We start from the raw sequence: 21,544 nt of genomic DNA, 5'->3' as shown, positions 1-21,544 counted from the left end.
TAACAATGAATCAGTCATTCAGGCTTTTTACAGGGTTTGACATTTATTGGAACTGTAACTCAGCAATACTTCACATTCCTCCATGTCCCTTTGTAAATAAGAAATATATACATTAAAGATGTAAGCATCGATGACAGTTAATGTTAATTTAAAAAAAAAAAAGTTTTATTAGACAAATTGATCATCAAAGAAACCACATTATGTAGAACTGTATATTTCATACATAGGATGAAAAAAAAATCTCAGGTTACCCAAAATAATAAAAGTCACAAGGTTTCTCCCTATAACTTGGCATTAATGTAGAACACTAAAACATGCTGTATCTTCAACCAACCTCGGCTGAAATGAAGCCACAATACTAAAACGGCAAAAAGCAGAATGTCTGGATGGATTATTTTCAAATGTGCTCTCGAAATCAGTGCATCTGCGCCTTCAGAAGATTGTGAATAATGCCCTTCTCATCGTTACCTGTGTTCAGAACGGATGTGAATTATCGAGTATTATGTGAAATGCTTTATGTTATGCATATCTTTAAAAATGAAAATAGTACCTGATCGTAGAGTTAAACCGATTATAGGTCACCTGTTACCCTTACACGTTCCGTATGGCTTTTGGCCCGAAGTAACGTACATAGTAGAAAACATGTAAAGCACCAGGCGCTGTGGTATGAACCTCGTGGATATGTGAATACAGGAAGGGCAGTGAGATGAGCAAGGTCAAAGGTCATTAGATAAGCAAGAGAAGGATGGTTAGATGTTCAGGGTCCCTCGCTGATACTGGGTAAGGGAGCTCATGCAGCTGGGCTGGAGGACCGAGAGAGGAGAAAACGAACACGCCTGGCCTCTCCGCAGTCTCGCCGACAGCAGATCGCGCTCAGGACTTTAGGTAGGACACAGAACTGCAGGACGGAGACGTGATCAAATATTAATGGGCTCAAAGTCTAGGATAAAATGTTCTTCATACATATATTTAAGCTGGAATGCATTATTATATCAAAAGTACAATTTCTATCTCTTATATCCGCTCTGCCCGGCCAGAAAAAGTCGCTGTTTGGATATAAATCTAGGCAAATGCTTAAAGGGATAGTTGACCCAAAAAAATGAGCCTGTGATGTTTATCTGCTGACCCCCAGGGCGTCCGAGATGTCGGTGTGTTTGATTCTTCAGGAGAACACATATAACTCAACCGTTGCTCGTATAATGCATGTCAATGGGGTGTATTTTTATGAGAGTAAAACACACAGACATAGGAATCCATATTAAACCCTGAGGCTCGTGGAGACACATTGATGTCTTAAGACACGAAACGATCGCTTTCTGCGAGAAACACAACAGTATTTGAGTTATTTTTGACCTCATATCAGACGACTCTCATCTAGTATTCCCAGTGCCATTACTTCCACTGAAGAAGGTCAAAACACTGCCGCGATAATAGATATATTTATGTAGATGCCTCGTTCGACCGATCCGTACAGGCACTATTGAGGGATCTATATATCTATCTATATATCTATATATATCTATATCTATATATATCTATATATCTATCTATATATATATATATATATATATATATATATATATATATATATATATATATATATATATATATATATATATATATATATATATATATATGTATGTATGTATGTATGAACGCTACAGCTTTTTTAACCTTATTCGGCGGAACTAATGGCACTGGGAATACTAGATGAGATTCGTCTGATATGAGGTCAAAAATAAAGGTCAGAAAGCGATCGTTTCGTGTCTTAAGACATCAATGTGTCTCCACGAGCCACAGGGTTAAATATAGATTAGTATGTCTGTGTGTTTTACTCTCATAGAAATACACCCCATTGACATGCATTATACGAGCAACGGTTGAGTTTAAAATCTTCATTTGTGTTCTCCTGAAGAAACAAACACACCGACATCTCGGACGCCCTGGGGGTCAGCAGATAAACATCACAGGCTCATTTTTGGGTCAACTATCCCTTTAAGAGTCAATGATTATTGCAGTGATTATTATGTCTCTGTGATGTTATATGTTTGCCAACCATTCTTCTATCCCTAATTGATGGAGTGTGTAGCTTTTAATTTCTTAAACAGCCATGTTTGGAGGACAAAATTACTCAAAATGAAATAATTAAATTATTATTAAAGGGTTATTTCACCCAGAAATTAAATTCTGTCATTAATTCCTCACACTTATGTCGTTCCAAACCCGTAATGTTCATCTTCAGAGCAAGAATTAAGATATTTTTGATGAAATCTGAGAGGTTTCTGACACTTTCAAGGCCCAGAAAGGAAGTAAAGACACCAGTCAGATTCATCAGCTCAAATTGTGAAAGAATAGTTGGGACGGAGCAGGAAGAATCATTTGCAGACATGAATTGTCCAGACCTTAAATTCACTGAAAGGCTTTGGGATGAGCTGGAGGAGACTTTACAGAGTGTTGGACTCGTGCATTGTCAATACAAGATCTTGACCAAAAATGTATGGAAAATATTATTTCCCTATTTCATTTTTTTGAACGGACAGAGTATATTTATCAGTTTAAAAGCCACAGTTTCTCTAAATTCTCTTAATAAATAAAAATACTATATAAAACGATCACAATAAAGACATCAAAAACATCTCATAAAGCAATTTGAATACATTTAAATTGTGGAAAAATGTAAGTATATTAGATTTACCTTTTAATATATAGTCAGTCAGGAGGGTCGGGACCTTCTCACTGTCTTCTTTCATGGCGTAAAGAACTGAAAAACAATATTACATGCATTTATGCATTTGGCAGAGTTTTATTCAAAACCTTCAAGGTGCACATTTACATTTTAATTTTTTACTATCTTGCTTTCCCTTGGCATGGGTATCGTCATACACACTATAATATATAGTTGAGTTATTAGTGCAGTTCAGTACACTTACTTTTTGTGAGCATTTGCAAGTCATCCACAGATGGAGGAGTTCCTTTTTTCTCATATGGGATGACTGTGTTTAGGTACTTTTAACCACACGTGAGAAAAACAGACACAGTTTACGATCAGATTTTATATCTGAATATATTATAAATATGAACTGAAATGCTCCTCCTCACCTGTCTTTCTGTCCCTGAGGTCCCGAAGGTCTGTCTGATCCCTGTCTGCAGGATGTTGGACAGACCCTCCATGCTGAAGCGCTGGAAAGCATTACAATATAAAATATTTACTACCAGAGGCTTCTGTTTACATACTGTTCAGTTCAAGCTAGAGAAAAGACCTGGTATAATTCAACTGGAGATCTAGATCTGGTGCTGTGAAAATATTTCAGCAAGCAAATGATCTTTACATTATGGTGCTGTTTATTTATTAAGCATTTTATACATTTTCTATAATGTTTTTATTTAGATGTTTAGTGTTTATTAAAATGCCTTTTTCAAGCGCATTTACCACCACAGCGTTACATACAGTCACATGTGACGCTCGTTCGTGAAATCACCACCAGGTGGCGCAAAGGGACGGTTTGCAACATTGCTCAGTAACGCTGCATTCACATGGGCCTTCGGCGTCAACACTAGTGGTGGGCGTGTGTGTCTGAAGCTGGTGCTGACACGACAGTCAATCACATTATTTTTCTGGTGTTGCATAAACGCAGTTGGCTAGCGTTGCGCTAGGGTATTTGCATAAGCAATCTGTTTAAAAGTTTTACACTTTTGCTGCAAGAAACACCAATGACGCGACACAACGGAACCCACAATTCAGTACAGCAATGCATGACACCCCCTATTCAAAGTAAATGAGAAACAGTAATGCAGGTTAAGGCTGTAATTGTGACTTTTGTCCTTATATGTTAAATAATTAGCCAAGATTAAATGTTATAATACTATATTTACTCTTGGCTAATTTTTTTTATCAAATTAGTGCTTAATGTTCCAGCTATTTGAGTACTGTTAGGGTGACACCCCTCCAAATCATTGAATTCAGGTGTTCCAATCAGTGTATAAATCATAAGCCTTCAGATGAGCTCAAGAACATTGTGTAGAGCTTCATGGAATGGGTTTCCATGGCTCAGCCGCTCATCCAAGCCTTACATCACTAAGAGCAATGCAAAGCATGGGATGCAGTGAAGTAAAGCAGCCGCCAATGGATTTGCCTGACTGCATTGTGCCATGTGTAAAGTTTGGTGGAGGGGGGGTTATGGTGTGGGTTGTTTTTAAGGGAATGGGCTTGGCCCCTTAGTTCCAGTGAATGGAACTCTTAATGCTTCTTCAGCATACCAAGACATTTTAGACAATTTCATGCTCTCAACTTTGTGGGAACAGTTTGGGGACGGCCCCTTCCTGTCCCAACATGACTGCGCTCCAGTGCACAAAGCGTCGGTCCATAAAGAAGAATGAATGAATGAGCGAGTTTGGTGTGGAGGAACTTGACTGGCCTGCACAGAGTCCTGAGCTCAACCCAATAGAACAGCTTTGGGATGAATTAGAGCGGAGACTGAGAGCCAGGCCTTCTTAAAAAAAAATATTGAACAATAACAATAATATCAGCCATTTACCAGTTATCAGTCATGAAATGAAAATATTTATAAGCTTTATAATAATGGCCAACAATTTAAATTTCTTTACATGCTACTTTCTTTTTCTTTTGCCAGTTTTTGATAAATGCAGACCTTTTACTTTTATTGGCTAAAACCCCAGACTTCCGAGTTCAGGAAAAGTGTCACATTTCACAGTTTGTCACAAAATTACTAAAATGATCAAACCATCTGTGTGAGAACATGGAGTTGAGGACGCAGAGATGCAGTTGCTTGCATGATGTAATCGAATCACAGCGGATCACAACTGTAAGAGGAAGCCGGTATCGCCTTCACAGCTCATACTGCAGGGGAATGCTTCCTCTGCTCGTCCAGTAAATGCTAAGTGCAGCTGAAGAGTAATGGGCCGGGATCCATTAACCGCTCAGAGAGATGTCTGTGTCTGGAGACTGATTGGATGTAAATATCATGCAGCTACTTTCAACACACTTACTTTCGCAGGCATGCTCCCAATCTTCTCGGAGCGGGTAGATCCTTGTAGACTCATGGCCTTGTCCTTACGCCTGCGCTTGCTCAGCTCCCTTTGCTCCTTCTGTCTGTTCTGGACCTCCATTAGAGCTGTGATGAAGGTGTTCTTCACCTCTTTCTCGAACTCCAGCTCGTCCCTCCGGGCCAGCTGAGCCACCAGTTCCTCCGAATACTCGCGAATCGCCGCCTCCATCCGACACAAGATGTCAAGCAGCGCTGAGCTCGGCATCAGCCTCAGACCTGCATGACAAACCGCATCCAGTTTCAAAAGACTCGCAACACTTGACGCTCACACTGTGAGTGTGACTAATGTTGGGCTTTAATGTAATATTTCTCAGTTGACAGGCTATTTTTCATTCACTTTTATTCCACTACATCTTTGGTTTCAAAACATGATCTGTTTCTCATGTCCGTGGGAATCTGAAACAACATGGTTTAAAATAGAAACCTCTATTTTTCTCAGTAGACTCCTGTTTCTATTCCTGAGGAGTTGTAAAGCTTGTTTACATTGACCTTGATCTGCTAATATTATCAAGGTACTTCTCATAATAATGCTTTGTATTTTAACCATAAAGATAAACATAATCGTTACCTGTCCATGTAAATCCTAACTACATCTTAGAGCAGTAGTACTTTTTTTACTACTAGTTTTAACCCATATTGAACCTGTACATTTACAATAAATGGCAAATGGAATGGAACGAATGTGTAAATAACAAATTATATGAGGTGAATCCAGTTAAATCAAGGAGTTATTAGTTATTATTTTGAAAATAGATATGACCAGGTTGTATATACGAGATGCCGAACTGGACATTCAAGACTCATTCATATTTATTGAAGGGGGAAGAGAAACCGGTTTGTGATTTGTGGAAGTCACGAGTGTAAAATATATTTTAATAGAATGTCCTTTTTTAAATAATATTAGACAACGGTTTTATTCAGAAAACACATTAACGAATATTTTTAAAAAGGTTTCTCCTGGAGTAATTTTAGATTTTTGGTCAAATTTTCAATTGAAAGATTCTATGTAATTGTTGTTATTATGATTGTTATTATTGATATATATGCCTGATTTTGCATAGTGATTGTTATTAAGACATTTTTTTTAAATTATTGTAAACAATGTATTGAAGAGATACTGCTAATTTTTCATGAATATAGCCATTGCTGCTGATATGGCATTACATCATAAATAAATAAATACATTTTACTACTAGTTTCCTCTGAAGAATGTAAAAAAGTAATCCCGAGGTTCACGTATATTTATCGATTGCAGGTTTATCTGAGCACCTTCATAAGAGCAGTTGTTGTTGGAGGCCTGAGACAGCATACGGATCTCCTCCAGAAGGGAGGGGCTGCTGTTAGAGGAAGAGACCCCGACATCATCGTCCTCCTCTTCCTCTGTCTCTCCAGGATCTGGTGAGTTCTCCATCATCTCCACAATCTCCTCAATCACCTGGTGAGGGAATAAATTATAGATTTCAGTGGCCGTTTAAACAATTTTGAGGACATTAGTAAAATTGAATTCAATGAATATATGTAATCCCATAAACAGCACACTTGATTGTTTATCTAGCAAAGCTTTGAAACTAGGCTACTGTTCCTGTGTAAACCTGCTCGATTTAAACAAACCTAAAGGCTGAATTGATCACTCATTATTAACATTGGGCTTAAAATGCTGGCATACTAATTTATTAACCTTTTGAAGCATTAAAAGCATGGTAGGAGATTTGTTCCAGAAATATGTTTTTTTGCTATGCTGTTTTAAAGTCTTCACATCTTGATAGCATCACTAAGGTCTAAGTGTGTTTATATGTATAAATATATAGTCTGTGGAAGGTGTAGGACCATAAAATGTTCGTCCAGTCATTGCATTCGGTCCGATGTCCTACCTGACAGTCAACTACGTTTGGGAACCGAACTCTGTACTTCTAAGGGCACTGACCGAATTACGTCGGTACTACTGAGTACCGATTCACATTAAATCAATTAGTATAGACAATACAGCATTTCATAGAAAGTTTTTATGAATTCAATTAACTAGTCCTATCTATTTTCAAGTAAATATCACAGTCAACAAACATCACAGACAATGACAGACAATGACCGAGGCATCTCTGGCATAATGTCAATAACACTTCTATAAATGACTTGCAATTTCTTTACAGTTATTGAGATAAATATCCCTAAAGTACCAAAAAAGGTACTGTTGTGTACTGGCACAGAACTGGTACCCAACCCTAATGTCAATGTATGAATTTCCATATCTCACCACACCTGCTCACACAGACATCACACGTAATGAGCGTGTTTCATGCTATGAGTTAGACAGACGTCAGTCACCGAGCACCGCAACCGAAACAGCAGCCGCCTTTTATAGTTCCCCCTAATCCAAAACAACTGTGAACCATAACGACTGTAATTTGGAAGAGATGGAAACCCGTGACGTTATACTCGAAGCATTTCGTGACTCGAATTTATGTGTTTCAATGGCAACACTATCAACGGCGAAATAAATCTGCAGCAGTCAGGTGGTACAGGTCAGTGCTCTAAGTTGTTTATGTTTATTAATATTCTAATGTTATGTGCTTTGAGACATTAGGTAGTTTAGGCCTTCGTCTCGTGACGCTTTCACTGTTGTGTGTGTCCATGTGTTTTGGAGGAGTTGGAGACGCTCTGAAGGGAGGGTGGGATCTCATGCTTTCAAAGCTAGCTCGCTTTTGCTAGCCTCTCTGAAAATGGCCTACCTTAGAGTTAATGATTAAATTTGTAAATAAGTAAATAAGCATATAATCATTCTGTCTTATTTTTTTACCAGTGCACCACATCTGTTTAGGTTAGGCTCACCTGATCCGCTGTAATTAGAGGTTCTTCACTCAGACAACTGGCATTTTCATTCTTCTCGTTCATCTCATCCTCATCTTTTTCATGTATCTTAAAAGCCAAGACAATGAAATGCTTTCACAACATGTTAAGGAGCATCAGCAGTATCAATAGGTTGAGATGGTTGAGAGTAATGGCTCCATATAGTTCCATTACGCCCGTTGGTAATGTGCTGAGGAGAGTGCTTTCAAATGTAGCTTATAGAAAGCTTGACAGCTCTTTTAGCCTGCATTGATGCACAACAAATACTTGACTTCTCATCTACTGTACTTCATCTAAAATATAACACTATTAGATTACCCAGAGTCATCTAACCAATCGCATTTGTTGATAATTAGCATAATATATACATCTTACATAATGACAAAATATAAAGAAAATACATGAATGTCAGTCGTGGAGACTTGTGACATTTTTCAGAGCGTCTGTGGGATTTTTATGTGATATCTGAACTATTTATTGCAAAGCATGTGACCAGCTGAATGCCAGGGAAAGTAGATCAGGTTGGGTTTTGGCAGCGAGTGACTGTATTTGCTGTCCATTTGGCATAAACATACCACACCCTGAATCAAGAGGGCAAGGCTGTGCTCTCATATAGAGCTGCGGACATTTGCTCTGAGGAAATTAATGCCTTTCCAATTAAGAGAAAGGGTTTCTCATTGGCCCGTGCTTTAAAGGCATTTTCTTTAAAAACTTTATTCAGTTCCATTAATATATATATAATTTATATTATCAAATTACCCTAACTACAATCCATGTATTGACATTATTAACATAATGATGATAATATCAAAATAGCTGAGTATTAAAGGGGCTATATGTACAATTCAGAAACCCTTGTTTTTAGCAACGCCGGTGGCCTTTAAATAAACTGCAGGCATCAATTTATTGCTTTTGTATAGTCCCTTTGTGGTGAAAATCAAGTTTTTAATGTTGTTTATATGTCTATGTGGTGTTTTTAATATGCTTTCAGACCAACCAAGCAAAATCATGTCAACACCATCGCTGAGTATTTTCTCTTAAAAACTGCAGTTAACCAAAGACGTTTAAAACGTGGTTTGAAATCGCCAGGGTTTCTGATGTCACAAACTACCTTTCAACCAATCACGTCAACATGTGGGCGGGGCTTTAGCATATCATTAACTCTGAAGCAGGGAGTCTCAAGAGAAGCAGGTTATCAAAGTATATTCTTCTGATGATATGAAAAATCGAGTACTTTTAGCAATAGCAGAATTATGTATATGATGTACATTATGATGTTATGATGAACTGTATGCCTTTCTCCACTGACCTTCTATGATGTTTAAAGCGTTTCTGAGATTGCAAACGGGAACATGGTTTGTGTAACATTAGCAACACATTATTAGCTGTTTGATAACGTAGTCAAGACTAATCATATTAATGAGCGTTATGTGTTCGACATTGTAAAGAGCGACACCATTGTGCAGCGTTTACTACAGTAACTTGGCCGACTGTATTTCTGAGCGTGAGCGTAAGTATGGGTGGGGCTAATTTGCATATTGATGAATCTGCATATACCAAACGAAGCAAGGTTGACGAGTTACATTCAAGCTATTTTAAGGCACAAATTTACTTTACTTTTTTTTAAAATATATATATTTTTGGTGATCAAAGATGACTTAAGAGATAAAATGAATGACTACAGTGGGACTTTTACATAAAAGAGACTGAACGTGATTCAACTCCTTGATATACTTACTGCAAAGTTATTTTTCGTTCTTTACTTAGAAGTTACTGAACATATATGTAGAGTAAATATGTCTTCTTAATAACAAAATAAACAATTGAAAATTAAAGTGGTGAGAAATCAGCCGAATTTAATCATATTGATGTGGAAATCTTTGCACCGTCTCTGCAATTCACCGGCATCATGTTGACAGAAGAGGTTATTAAAATTACACTGTTATGTCAGTTTGATTATAAAGTATATTTGAGACCATAGATATCTGACTATGTGAGACTGTAGTTTGAATGAATTCCTTTTCTTTTCATGACACATTGACTTTACAGTACAGAATGGCTCTTTTGGCATTATCCTGAACATTGTATAAAGCATTTGTTTCATGTGTCATAGAACGGAAGAGAAGCTCTCGAGAGCACATGTAGATCCCACATCCTTTTGATCTTCCCAGCAAAAACGTCCTGAGTTCTTCTTCACATAAACTACAGTCTACACGCTTTCATAGACAACCTAGGAAGTCGTGGAAGGTGTTGTTTTTTTAAGTTTTGTTCCAAACTATTTACACATCGTCAATAAAATAGCAATTATTAATGCATGAAAATTCGTACATATAGCCCCTTTAAAAGAAAACGTTAGTGCTGTAGGATATGACTACAAGTTATATTTATAGTACAATAAAATGGTGAGGACACATGCATGTCCTTACCATTTTATTGTACTATAAACATAACTTGTAGTCATATCCTATAGCACTAATCTATACATTAACCCTGCAGGAAACACAAATCCATTATCATGTAAACAGCTTGAAAGTTATCAGAGCAGAGCAGATGTTTACCTCCTGATCTGAGAGGTTTCCATTCAGTGTTTCTGAGGTGGGGTCATCCCAGCTGGACACAGGGGAGGGGATGTAGTTGTCAGTCAGAGCATCCCACACACTACAAAAACACACGCATGGACATTTATATACACAATGTTCCAACCGACACACAATGACTATGGAACAAATGAGACATTCATTCTCCGAATTAAAGGATTAGTTCACTTCAAAATGAAAATGTCCTGATAATTTACTCACCCCCATCTCATCCAAGATGTTCATGTCTTTTTTTCTTCAGTCGAAAATTAAGTTTTGAGGAAAACATTTTAGGATTTTTCTTCACATAATGGACTTCAATGGCAACCAATGGTTGAAAGTCCAAATCAATGCAGTTTCAAAGGAAGGGCTTCAGTGCTGCATGAAAAAAATGTGTATACTTTTTAACCACGTACTTCCCCTTACGTCACGCATGACTTTTCTGATGTGATGAAGTCATATGCCATGAATACCCAACACCGAAGTCGTGCAATGTGGTAAAAAAGAAGAGACACATTATTTTTTTATTTGTTTTTTTTTAAACGGGCGATGGTTTATCTAGATCAGAGCCTATTCCTCCTCCACGTCTGGAATCGGTCAGAGCCTCTGAAGCTCTTCCTCTGAAACTGCATTGATTTGGACCTTCAACCGTTGGTTCCCATTGAAGTCCATTATGTGGAGAAAAATCCGGAAATATTTTCCTTTCAACTGAAGAAAGAAACACATGAACATCTTGGATGAGTTGGGGGTGAGTAAATTATCAGGAAATGCTCATTTTAAAGTGAACTTATCCTTCAAGAGAATGCATTCTGTAACAATGACTTTAATAGGAAATTTCACTTAATGTTGGCAATGAGATAGGGTGACCAGACGTCCCATTTCCCCAAGATATTCCCGTATTTCGGCCTTATTTTAGTGTCCTGACATATTATGAAAATAATCGTATTTGGTCCCTTATTTCTTCTTTCCTAAATTGTCTTTGCTAGGTGTTCATATTAAAGCGAGTAGCAGTCTTCTGTCACGCGAGAATAGCCTAAGCAAAAGGCAGCCAATCTCGTCACAGTATATTTTGGAGAAAAATGATCATCCAATCGCAATTCGTTATCGATTAACTTGCCATTAGTGATATTAGAGAGTGAGGAGATCATGTCAGCTGCCAAGACTCTCAAAAAGAGTTTATCAAGTTATTATGCACAGTAAGTTGTGAAAAATTTACTCAATGTACTGAATGACAGACAATCCCGAAATCAGAAGACACATTTGTCAAAATGCCAATCATGTGGAATATCTCACGCAAATACAGTCGGTTATGGCATAAACAGCTCAGTATGTGTCAGTATATTAGATCCTAGCATTCAGTCTGGACAGAAAGTGACAGCAGCCTTAAATACCTGCCTGTGTCATTAATGTCCATCGAACAATAAAATATGCTAAATAAATGAATACATGTTAAATAAAACTACTGTATCGGAACAACATAGTTTATTTCATTTGTAACTTGGCCTATTGTTTGTAATTTGCTGCTTTGTTCTTTTTTTGTATAACAAAGATACAAGTAAATATGATATTTGTGACCCTGGACCACAAAACCAGTCATATGGGTCAAATGTATTATCTAAAAGGTGAATAAATAAGCTTTCTATTGTATATGATTTGTTAGGACAATATTTGGCCAAGATACAACTATTAAATCCGGAATCTGAGGGTGCAAACAAATCTAAATATTTAGAAAATCATCTTTAAAGTTGTTCAAATTAAGTCCTTAGCAAGGTATATTACTACTAGTAATACATTTTATATATTTATGGTAAGAAATATCTTCATGGAACATGATCTTTACTTAATATCCTAATGATTTTTGACATAAAAGAAAAATCGATAGTTTTGACCCATACCATGTATTGTTGGCTATTGCCACAAATATACCCGTGAGACGCACGACTGGTTTTGTGGTCCAGGGGCCACATTATCATATATCGTTATCATGAAATAAAATTTCTGATATCATGAAATAAGCTAAATGTCCGTCCTGTTTTCCAACATGAGAAATCTGGTCACCCAACACGGAGAATATAGAGACAGATCCAATGTACAGCATTCATTTTCTATGCATTTGTGCACAACGTGTTTAAGACTTTAAGTAGCTGCTTTCCATGTTTATATAACCGGGCCAGTGACAATGATTTCTTTCTCTTTTCTTTCTTTTCTCTTTGCTATCTATTCATCTACATAATGAAATTACTCTCCACACTTTCTTTGTGCCTCTGTCTAGTCATCCAGGGAACAAGTGGCCATTGAAAGTCTACTGATCTCTGAGGGCATACAGACACAAGCCTACCAGCCTCCATTCCAGCTCTGCAACAACACCAAACTGGTACAGACTCATCGTCTACCCATTTGTCATTGTCTGAAGGAGTGTAATTTCTGTCTACTGTCTGAAGATATCTAAAGGCAACATCTTATCTAGAATATATTTACCAATAGCGGCTTAAAAAAAGAAAAATCTGAGAATTGCAGCAGGCTCGTCAGATGCACAGCCATAGGCTGAATTCTAGTGCAAGGACAGATTTGTGTCTGAATTCAAGCCAAGAACAAAAGCCACAGGCAATGAGAACACATCACAGCAGGAGAGGCAGAACATAACATGCTAACAAATCATAAATCAACAGCATATTTGCAGCACAAACGAAGAGTGTAATGAGCAAAATGCTCAAATACTGGTATTACCCCAAAACATACTTGTTTTTATCTCTTGTAAGGCTACAAAAATAACATTTAAAGCAAATGCAATACTGTAAAGCTACTTTTCTGATGTTGCAATGCTCTTTTTTTATTTCCTTCAATATTTGTGTATATTTTTGCCATTAGAGTCCCAATCAGTGATGTTTTGACATGCATGTGCGCTATATTTAGACCAAGGGATTTTTTTTGCTCCTGTTTTGCGAGAGGCAGATTTGACAGCAAAGACAGAATGACAGACTGCCAGCACACACAAGGCAGGACAAACAAAAGCACTGAAGCGTATAAAAATTTGCTGAATAATTCACGGCCGAACCATGGACACATGCGCACAGACAGGCGCTGGAGATGGACAAAGGGTGTTTTTATACAGTTTGATTGGCAGGGCTGTTGGCAAAGAGACATGTCCTCACTTTTGATTGGCATATTTATCAGCACAGTGATAACAGTATCCAGGGCTTGACAGTGCCACCAATTCCCTCGCATTTGCAATTAAAAATAGATGTGTGCGAACTGTAAAATGTATTTTGGGGCACGTGTGCGGATCAGTTTTCTCAAATGTAAGATCACAAAGTCTTTAGTACCTTAAATGCTATAACAAGCATCTTAATGATCATTTAAAGGCATCTTAAATTTTGGGAATGGAAAAACATGAATCGTGATATTTCCTAATGTGATTATTAAACTTCAAAAGGCTATTTTTTTCATTAAATAAATGTCAACGCTTCACGTTTCAAAGCCTGAAGGTGGACCTGTTGTGCGTTCGACTAATCAATGAATAGCACATTTACGGCAAACAATCGCTTATGAACTAAACCTGATTAATTATGACAATGTCTTCTTTACTGTGTTTATACTGTAATGTCTGTAAGAACCATAGACAGTAAAAGAAATGGACATAGCAACCCCATAGACTTCAACGGCGAATTGTGAAGTCATTTGACCCTTTGCTAAGCCCCGCCCTCCTTAGTTACTGTTGCTACGCTTTTCAAGCTTTCGCGCCTAGTTGCGGTTGCTAGGCCATGATTGTTCTGTGGTGGTTTTCGGGCGTGGCTTAGCGAAGGGTCAATTCGAAGCACTCACTTCCTGATGGCTGAGCGTTCTGCAGGCTGAACAAGACGACGTAGATGTGACGTAAGCAACCTGTGTGAAAGCTGTAAGTCTTCTAGTAGTTGTGAAAAGTGAAATCTGAATCACATTGTTTAAATGTTTTGTCCCTTTTTGGGGCTTCCCCCCATTCTTCTCCCTTGAGTTTATCAGACTTTATATCTCCACGTCCCCCCCGACTGTCTCATAGACAGTAAAAGATTGCCTGTGAGCATCTCCTCTTGTCTATACGGTAATTTCTCAACTGTGTGACAGAGTCACGTTGGTTATGGTTTTACAAAAAAAATGGTTTTTACAAAAACTGCTTCTACGGGGCGATAGTGTAAGATACAAGGTAATGGAGCCTTTTATACATTGTCGTGTTTCTTTAGAAATAAACAGTGGACAAATGTAGTCTTTAAACGTCTCAGATGTAAAGTTATTCACTGTCAAAGTGACTCAATAATGAATGCGAGTCAATGGGATGCTAACAGCAGGTGATGGCTTGGTTAGCAATGGTATCCCCCTATGGGATGTACGCTTTCCGAGTGCTAGATTACCCCCTTGGTAAGAACGCATATTTTATCTCCTCATCTGAATTTGAATGAGCTCCTGCAATAATAAAGCATAGACATTTCAAAATAAGAGTCCCGGTGTATTTCAGGCTTGTTTATTAAATAAAAGTATCGCCATGTGTCCAATTTCCATCCCGGTTATTATTTGGCTACACAAACTGTATGTCATTTAATTTAATTTCCATTAAATTTAAAGTAAACTATTGCAGCTTCTGTCTGGAACGCCCTGTCATAGGAAGGAAACACTAAAAATATTATTTGACGCATATTATTAAATATATAGATTTTACTAATATCAGTGTTATTATAGTTATTATCAGTGTTTTACAAAAACTAAAACCATAAAAAAAATCTTTACTTGAAATAATTAAATGTTAACTACCATAAAATAAAATATAAACAACCAAAACTTTTCTTTTTTCCATTTCGTTTCATTAACCTGATGTACCAAACTAAAACTGAAATAAAATGTTTTAAACTATACAGACATTTAAAACATGAAAAAAACAACAGACTTACTAAAACTGTTAACTAAAATTATTTTCAAAATATTAACCAAAACGACAGTATCTCTGTAATATATATATATATATATATATATATATATATATATATATATATATATATATATATATATATATATATATATATATATATATATATATATATATATATATATATATAAATGCAGAAATAGTTAGTTGCGCCTCTGAAGTTTCTAAACAGGTGCACCTTGGGAAAAGTTAGCGTCAAGCCCTGCATACATTTATTTGGTGGTGCTTAATGATGCAAAAACATAAGGCCAATTGCATCAAACTGCACAATTCATGAATTCATCTACCCACCCATATGCATTTAGAAGCGTAACAGAAAAGATCTTGCTTACTCTTCATCTTGAAGCCTTTCCTCATCCTCCTCGGCGTGAGATTGGTTGCGTATGGGTGCCAGGCCTTCTGTCTTGGTATTGTAATTGTGGAAGCACACGTTCAGCTTCTCGTCGAATTCATTGACTAGGTCCTCCATGGACTTGAAGCTCATCATCTCTGAGAAGTTCTCTAGCTCGGAGAAGTCTTCGCGGCACAGCGGGGCCAGAGGAATTGTTTTGTGAGGCCGGCAGGAAGGATGCTCGGATTCGAGCTCCTCCATCTTGCAGGGCCGCAGATCCTCGAATTCCTCATCCAGGCACACCAGAGGGGCCTCCATCCTGATGCCCTCTTGATCGCACAGTCACGTGGAGGTCAGACAGTCCCTGATTAAAAATAGCATAATTGTCAATATGACATACAACATCTCAAATCACCAGGTAAAACATAAAACGCTGAAAGTGGATCGTTTTTTACTTCTCTAAAGCAGCTAAAACTGTGTTTGAATATGACGTTATATAACAGGGATGGCTTCCTTAGAGTCAAGAACAATTTGTGAGGCTTGCTCAGTGTTTCCTCAGATGACATCTCATTAAATTCATTTCTTTCTCTTCCACTAAGCAAGCATGCAGCACGAATGACTGCATTTCGCTCAAGCAGAGTGAAAGTAATTGCGTTTAATTTGCATGGCGGTTGATTCAGCAGAACCTCTGGGATTTTTCCCAGTGAATTCTGGGACTGTGAGGGAGTCAAAGCCAAACAGCAATTATAGCTAATGCTCATTCAAATTCACTTTCTCAAACAAAGGATAAAATGATAAATGCTGACGTATGTATAGTAACTTTTTTTCGGCCATATAATACACTTTTTTAAATATTAACATTTATTTTAAGGAAATTAAATACAAAAATATGAGTATTGCATATTTTAATTTACCTAAACAGATGCTATTGCATTCTCTTCAGGTCAAGGTGACTTCCAAGAAGATTCACTCTTCACTGGAATGATCAAGTTCAGTCAGTCCTTCCAGTTTTGGCGATTCTACGATCGCTGAATATAACGCAAAATCAACAAAATTACAAATATTTTTGCGATCCTGCATAATTTGTAATTTCACCGCAACACTAAAAAATAAATATCTAATTGAACTATCCCTAATTTATTTATAGCTGTAATGCATTATTTTCATGATGATACAGACATCGTGCATGCACAGTATGTGGTCTGTGTGAAACACGAAAGCAAATCTTTCTCGCCTGGCGTCTCGTAAAGGTGCCAAGAACCGGGCGAACCGATTACGCAAGATGGATTAATGACCAAATAAAAGTATGATGTGTCTAATCGCACAAAAAAATTAGCTAATAAAAGCGCTGTATACCACAAACTCAATTCGGTAGTGACGCACTGACCGATATTATTGCCCTTAAACAATCAAATACACACATCATAATTATGCCTAAATATCCGTCTTGCCGATTATGTCTTGAGTAAACAAGTTTGGGACGTGTGTCAGTATTATGCCCCGTCCACACGGAGACGCGTTTAGCTATATACGTATACATTTTGTACCGTATCAGCATTTCGTCCACACGGATCCGGCGTTTTGGAAGGATGAACCCGATATTTTCTGAAACCGGATCCCAGTATTAATAAATAAATTAATGTATTTATTGTTATGTTATTGTGAGATTTTGCCTCACCTCCTACCACTGCTATACCCCTTCTATAGCCACAACTCTTCTTCTCCGTTTTTAGTGTATTTCTGTGGCAGAATTACAGCGCCACACACTGGCCTGGCATGTATAGTACATAGTTTTGAGTCGTTTTCATTGCTCTCGTGTGGACGCAGATATTTCTTGAAACGAGGAGAAAAAAAGATCGGATTGGGAAAGCTCTGGCTTCGTGTGGACGGGGCCTTAGATCCGTGAATTAATGTAGGTCTGACGAATGTAGGTTCACACCAAACGCAAATTGAGCGTCAAAATCGCGTCTAGTTTGACGCGTGAACATTTTGAATCAATTCGCGTATCCGCAGCTAATTGGACGCGCGTAGAAATCGAGCATTTGAAGCGAAATAGACGCACGTTAAAGGCGCTCCAGGTGAAATATATTAAGCATTAACAGCCACACGTGGTTCAGCCAACGCACCACCTGGATTATCTTCACTGCATGTATATTTAAATAACAAAGTTATGAAACTTCACTTTGCCCTCAGTCAAAATGATTTGGTAGGCAACAATAGATTAATTGGACCAAAGATCGCCCATTAGATGTACACAAGAGGAAGTATATGTCATGTTTAACCTCTACATAGACATCTGAGCCAGCGGCAGACACCAGAAGGACTGGCCGAGGAAAGGCTGCTCTCGCTGGGGTTAACGAGCGCCCGGAGATAGCCTGGAGCTCACAACTCCAAAAACGCAAGAGTGTTCTTTTTAAATAGGCACTGTCTTTATAGGTAAACCACATATTTTAGCTTTAAACAACTACATTATCAACTGAAAAGCATTAAAACTACATTTAGTGACAAAATATCAGTATTTTTTTAATTATATGCAGGGTGTCTCATCACGTCACTTTACCACGTGACAGCAGCAAGCAAGCTCCTCATTGGTTAACATGGCGCGAATTGACGGCAAAGTTCACATTTTTCAACTTGGGCGTAGACGCGAATTCACTTCAAACGCATGAATGCACAAAAAGCACCACTCGCGCCTATCGTACAAGACGCCTAATTCGCTTCAAATTCGCGTTATATCTAGACGCGCGAATGAGGCGGAATCGCGTCCATCACGCAGCGCGAAACGCTTCTATCACGCCGCAGGACCTCCACCTCAACACGCCTTTTCATTGACTTAACATGAAAATCATTCGCCACAGATGCTCTATTCGTGTTTGGTGTGAACGTACCTTTAAAGTGAAAGGAACCTAATATATTCCTGCTCCTGTCTGTGTTAATGTTAATCAAACAACAACAGCTGCAAAATCAAACAGTACTTAAACTTAATGCGCTGTTTGTATCTATATTTTTGTTTTATTTATTTGTCCTATTTGTTTATAAGTAATTTTTTTATTACTGTCTGTTTACTTGATTACTTAAAGGTGCGGTGTGTAAATTTTAGCAGCATCTAGTGGTGAGGTTGTGAATTGCATCACCCACCGCTCAACCCTCCCTTTTGAAGCATAGAGAAGCTACGGTGGCCGATACAGGACAAAGATGTCGTCGTCTAAGACAGCATAGAGTGACTAGCGCTCTCTAGAGAAGTTTGTCCGTTTAGGGCTACCATAAAAAACATGGCGGCGCAAAATGGCGACTTCACTGTAAGGGACCCACAGTGTGTAGATAGAAACGACTCATTCTAAGGTAAACAAAACATAACGGTTCATTATGTAAGGACTTTATACACCACTAATAGTTATGTAAATTATATTGTATTTCTGTCAATAGATCCTCATAAATATTACACACTGCACCTTTAATTACTTGAGAACTTTTTACTTATATTAGGCAATTGCTTATTGCTGTGGTTTACGTTTGGTCATATTTCCCACCCTAAGTGGTCATGTTATTAAAGCTAGATAATACACCACTGGACTAGCCTATTTTAATAAGATACTAAAAACAAGATTTGTGCGCTTTGTTCTATTGTCGTGTATGACTATTGTACATCTAAAATAATATGGTAATTGTGGTATCCTAATTATGGATAAATATAGATTTCAAAAATATTGTGAAATCCTGGAGGGACTGTTCAGTTTGAGAGTAATTATAACACAGTTAATGCGTGTGTTTTTTTCCGCCCAGTGATCTGTTCCCATGAATGAGCTCAAAAGGCTTTATCAGGCTTAATGTCAAGCTAAAAGACTGCAGGATAAATATCCATTTAAAACATGCTTGCAAAAGCTTTTACTCCAACATCACATTAGTCAGCAAAGTGCCATTCCACAAATACACTCTGTTACTTTACCCTAGTGTGTATTGTCAGAATTAAGGGTACGACCTTTTCCACTTCCTAGTTTTTGGTTACCCATTGATTTGTTTGTCCGCCACCCATGTGCCTATGGGCAAAACCAGTTAAAAAAAACACGCACCATCCAAATCCAATGACCAAAGCACAGAGGTAATACAGTGTTACTGTGATAAACTGCTGCCCCTTATTCACAATTCCTGGGGAAGGGTGGAATTGGGCAGGGGTGTAAATAGCATATTGACCTTAAATCAATCAATGAAAAGCAAACCGTGGCAATGGAATAACACTTTTGCTGTGGGACCTCCATTGATAATGACGTCATGTAAATGTGCATTATTCATATTTAGCTCTGTGCTGATAAATGCAAGAGATATTTCTCAAATGCACTGCTTGAAGGATAAATTCGGATTACAGGATGAATTTGTGAGCGCCAGTTAACGTTGCTTGAGGCAGGTGTGAGCGATGAATATGAGCATGCCACAAGATAAGATTAATTGACGAGCCATGACGGGAAGAAATATGGCGGATCACATCATAAAGCATGGCTTTAATTTTTTTAAACATTTCTTTAGGTCATATGGATTTTAAAAAATATATAATTTTTGCTTATCCAAATGATAAATAATATTCAGATATGTGCAATATAAAAAATAAAAATCTTTTTCTACTATTATATGTACAGAATGAAAATAAGGAATGGATGCAGAACGGATGGAGATCAAGGTTACCCCGTTTCCCAGAGGGAATAACGGGAAAACAATGGCGGGATGGAGACGGAGTGATGGAGGAGAGAGAGGGAGGAACAAATTACCTGCTGAAGAATCTCTCCTTGTAAATCTGGGTAGAAAGAATCCCTGCTATTCCAATATAGTCAGAGCGAAACAACCATCGGTCAGGATGAGACGGCACCGGACGCATTAATTCCCATCACACACACACACACACACCAGCTTTGTGTCGTGATGGCCGCTCAGCTGTTCTAGTCCACGGCGTCTTGTCTAAGCCAGCCGAGGTGCCGAGTGTTGTTTTCTGATCATTAAGCATCAGCCGTCCTATCCTGTTCCACGGAGCCTGCGCATTGCTACGGCAACTGACGAAATCATCCTCCTCTCTGCCCCTCCCCCTTCTGCTCATCTCCCCATGCACCTCACTCTCTCCTCCCCCTACCCCTACCCCTACCCCTCCCGCTCCCTTTCTCTCGCTCCGCCATAAGCCAAATCCCTCCATATTCATGAGGAAGAGGAAAAAAACTGAGAGAAGCTGTAGTGGGGCTTTATTCACACCTTGAACTCGCTTGTCATCGGACACATCAGGGGTCTCTTGGCAGGAACCCTCCTCTCATTACCCCTCAAAGCACGCTCAAGGGATTTGCAATGAGGAAGCCGTGCTAACAACAGGCACGCCGGCTCCTTACTGTCAGTCAAAGCTGGAAATGTGGCAAGAATGTTGCAGGGTCATACAGCGTAGCAAAGTGGGATCCAAACGTCTGAGACCGCGTCTGAACGTGCTTCTATATTGAAATGTTTTATAATTTAATAATTGATTTACAAATTATATTATTTTTATATGATTTTGTATGATCTTATCACCAATTAATGCCACTAATATTTGAATTATGTTTTAAGTACTCTATTAAAACATGAATGTAAACTGTAAGAGTTAATTCATGTAAACAAGAAACTGAAATTGGTGATTCTCAAGTCAAGTCAACTTTATTTATATAGCGCTTATACAATGATGAGTGTTTCAAAGCAGCTTCACAGTGTTAAACAGGACAATACTGCAACAAAATTTGATTTGGCTGTACAGTCGTTCTGGAGAAAA

At 38.0% G+C, this 21,544-nt stretch overlaps 1 protein-coding gene across 4 annotated transcripts; it reads right to left on the bottom strand.

Annotated features, from left to right (window-relative positions):
• Positions 1 to 21: 21 nt before the first annotated feature.
• On the bottom strand, positions 22 to 20,811 carry fez1 (fasciculation and elongation protein zeta 1 (zygin I)). 4 transcript variants are annotated; one of them, XM_067434266.1, is made up of 10 exons: positions 20,532 to 20,810; positions 15,773 to 16,135; positions 10,469 to 10,520; positions 7,893 to 7,979; positions 6,336 to 6,501; positions 5,008 to 5,282; positions 3,100 to 3,180; positions 2,931 to 3,006; positions 2,696 to 2,761; positions 22 to 898 (listed from the first exon to the last, which is right to left on the bottom strand). In XM_067434266.1, exons 2-10 carry the CDS (start codon positions 16,087 to 16,089, stop codon positions 882 to 884), a joined length of 1,137 nt encoding a protein of 378 aa, XP_067290367.1. In that variant the 5' UTR covers positions 16,090 to 16,135; positions 20,532 to 20,810; the 3' UTR covers positions 22 to 881. The 4 variants fall into 4 exon arrangements, with proteins under 4 accessions (XP_067290367.1, XP_067290366.1, XP_067290369.1 ...); XM_067434265.1 differs by having other exon boundaries at positions 10,469 to 10,568; positions 20,532 to 20,809; XM_067434268.1 differs by lacking the exon at positions 7,893 to 7,979 and having other exon boundaries at positions 20,532 to 20,811.
• Between the last annotated feature and the right edge of the window lie 733 nt (positions 20,812 to 21,544).

The sequence above is a fragment of the Pseudorasbora parva genome, chromosome 23 (assembly GCF_024679245.1).
Source record: "Pseudorasbora parva isolate DD20220531a chromosome 23, ASM2467924v1, whole genome shotgun sequence".
NCBI classification, from domain to species: domain Eukaryota; kingdom Metazoa; phylum Chordata; class Actinopteri; order Cypriniformes; family Gobionidae; genus Pseudorasbora; species Pseudorasbora parva.
Note: the sequence above shows the minus strand (reverse complement) of the source record. Positions and strands in the feature narration are given on the sequence as shown.

Coding starts and splice junctions, on each gene's coding strand:
- fez1 (XM_067434265.1), bottom strand. CDS start 16,089: ATGGAGGCCCCTCTGGTGTGCCTGGATGAGGAATTCGAGGATCTGCGG. Junction 6,502..7,892: donor CTCTAATTACAGCGGATCAG/GTGAGCCTAACC, acceptor TTCCCTCACCAG/GTGATTGAGGAGATTGTGGA. Junction 3,181..5,007: donor TTGGGAGCATGCCTGCGAAA/GTAAGTGTGTTG, acceptor AATGCTTTCCAG/CGCTTCAGCATGGAGGGTCT.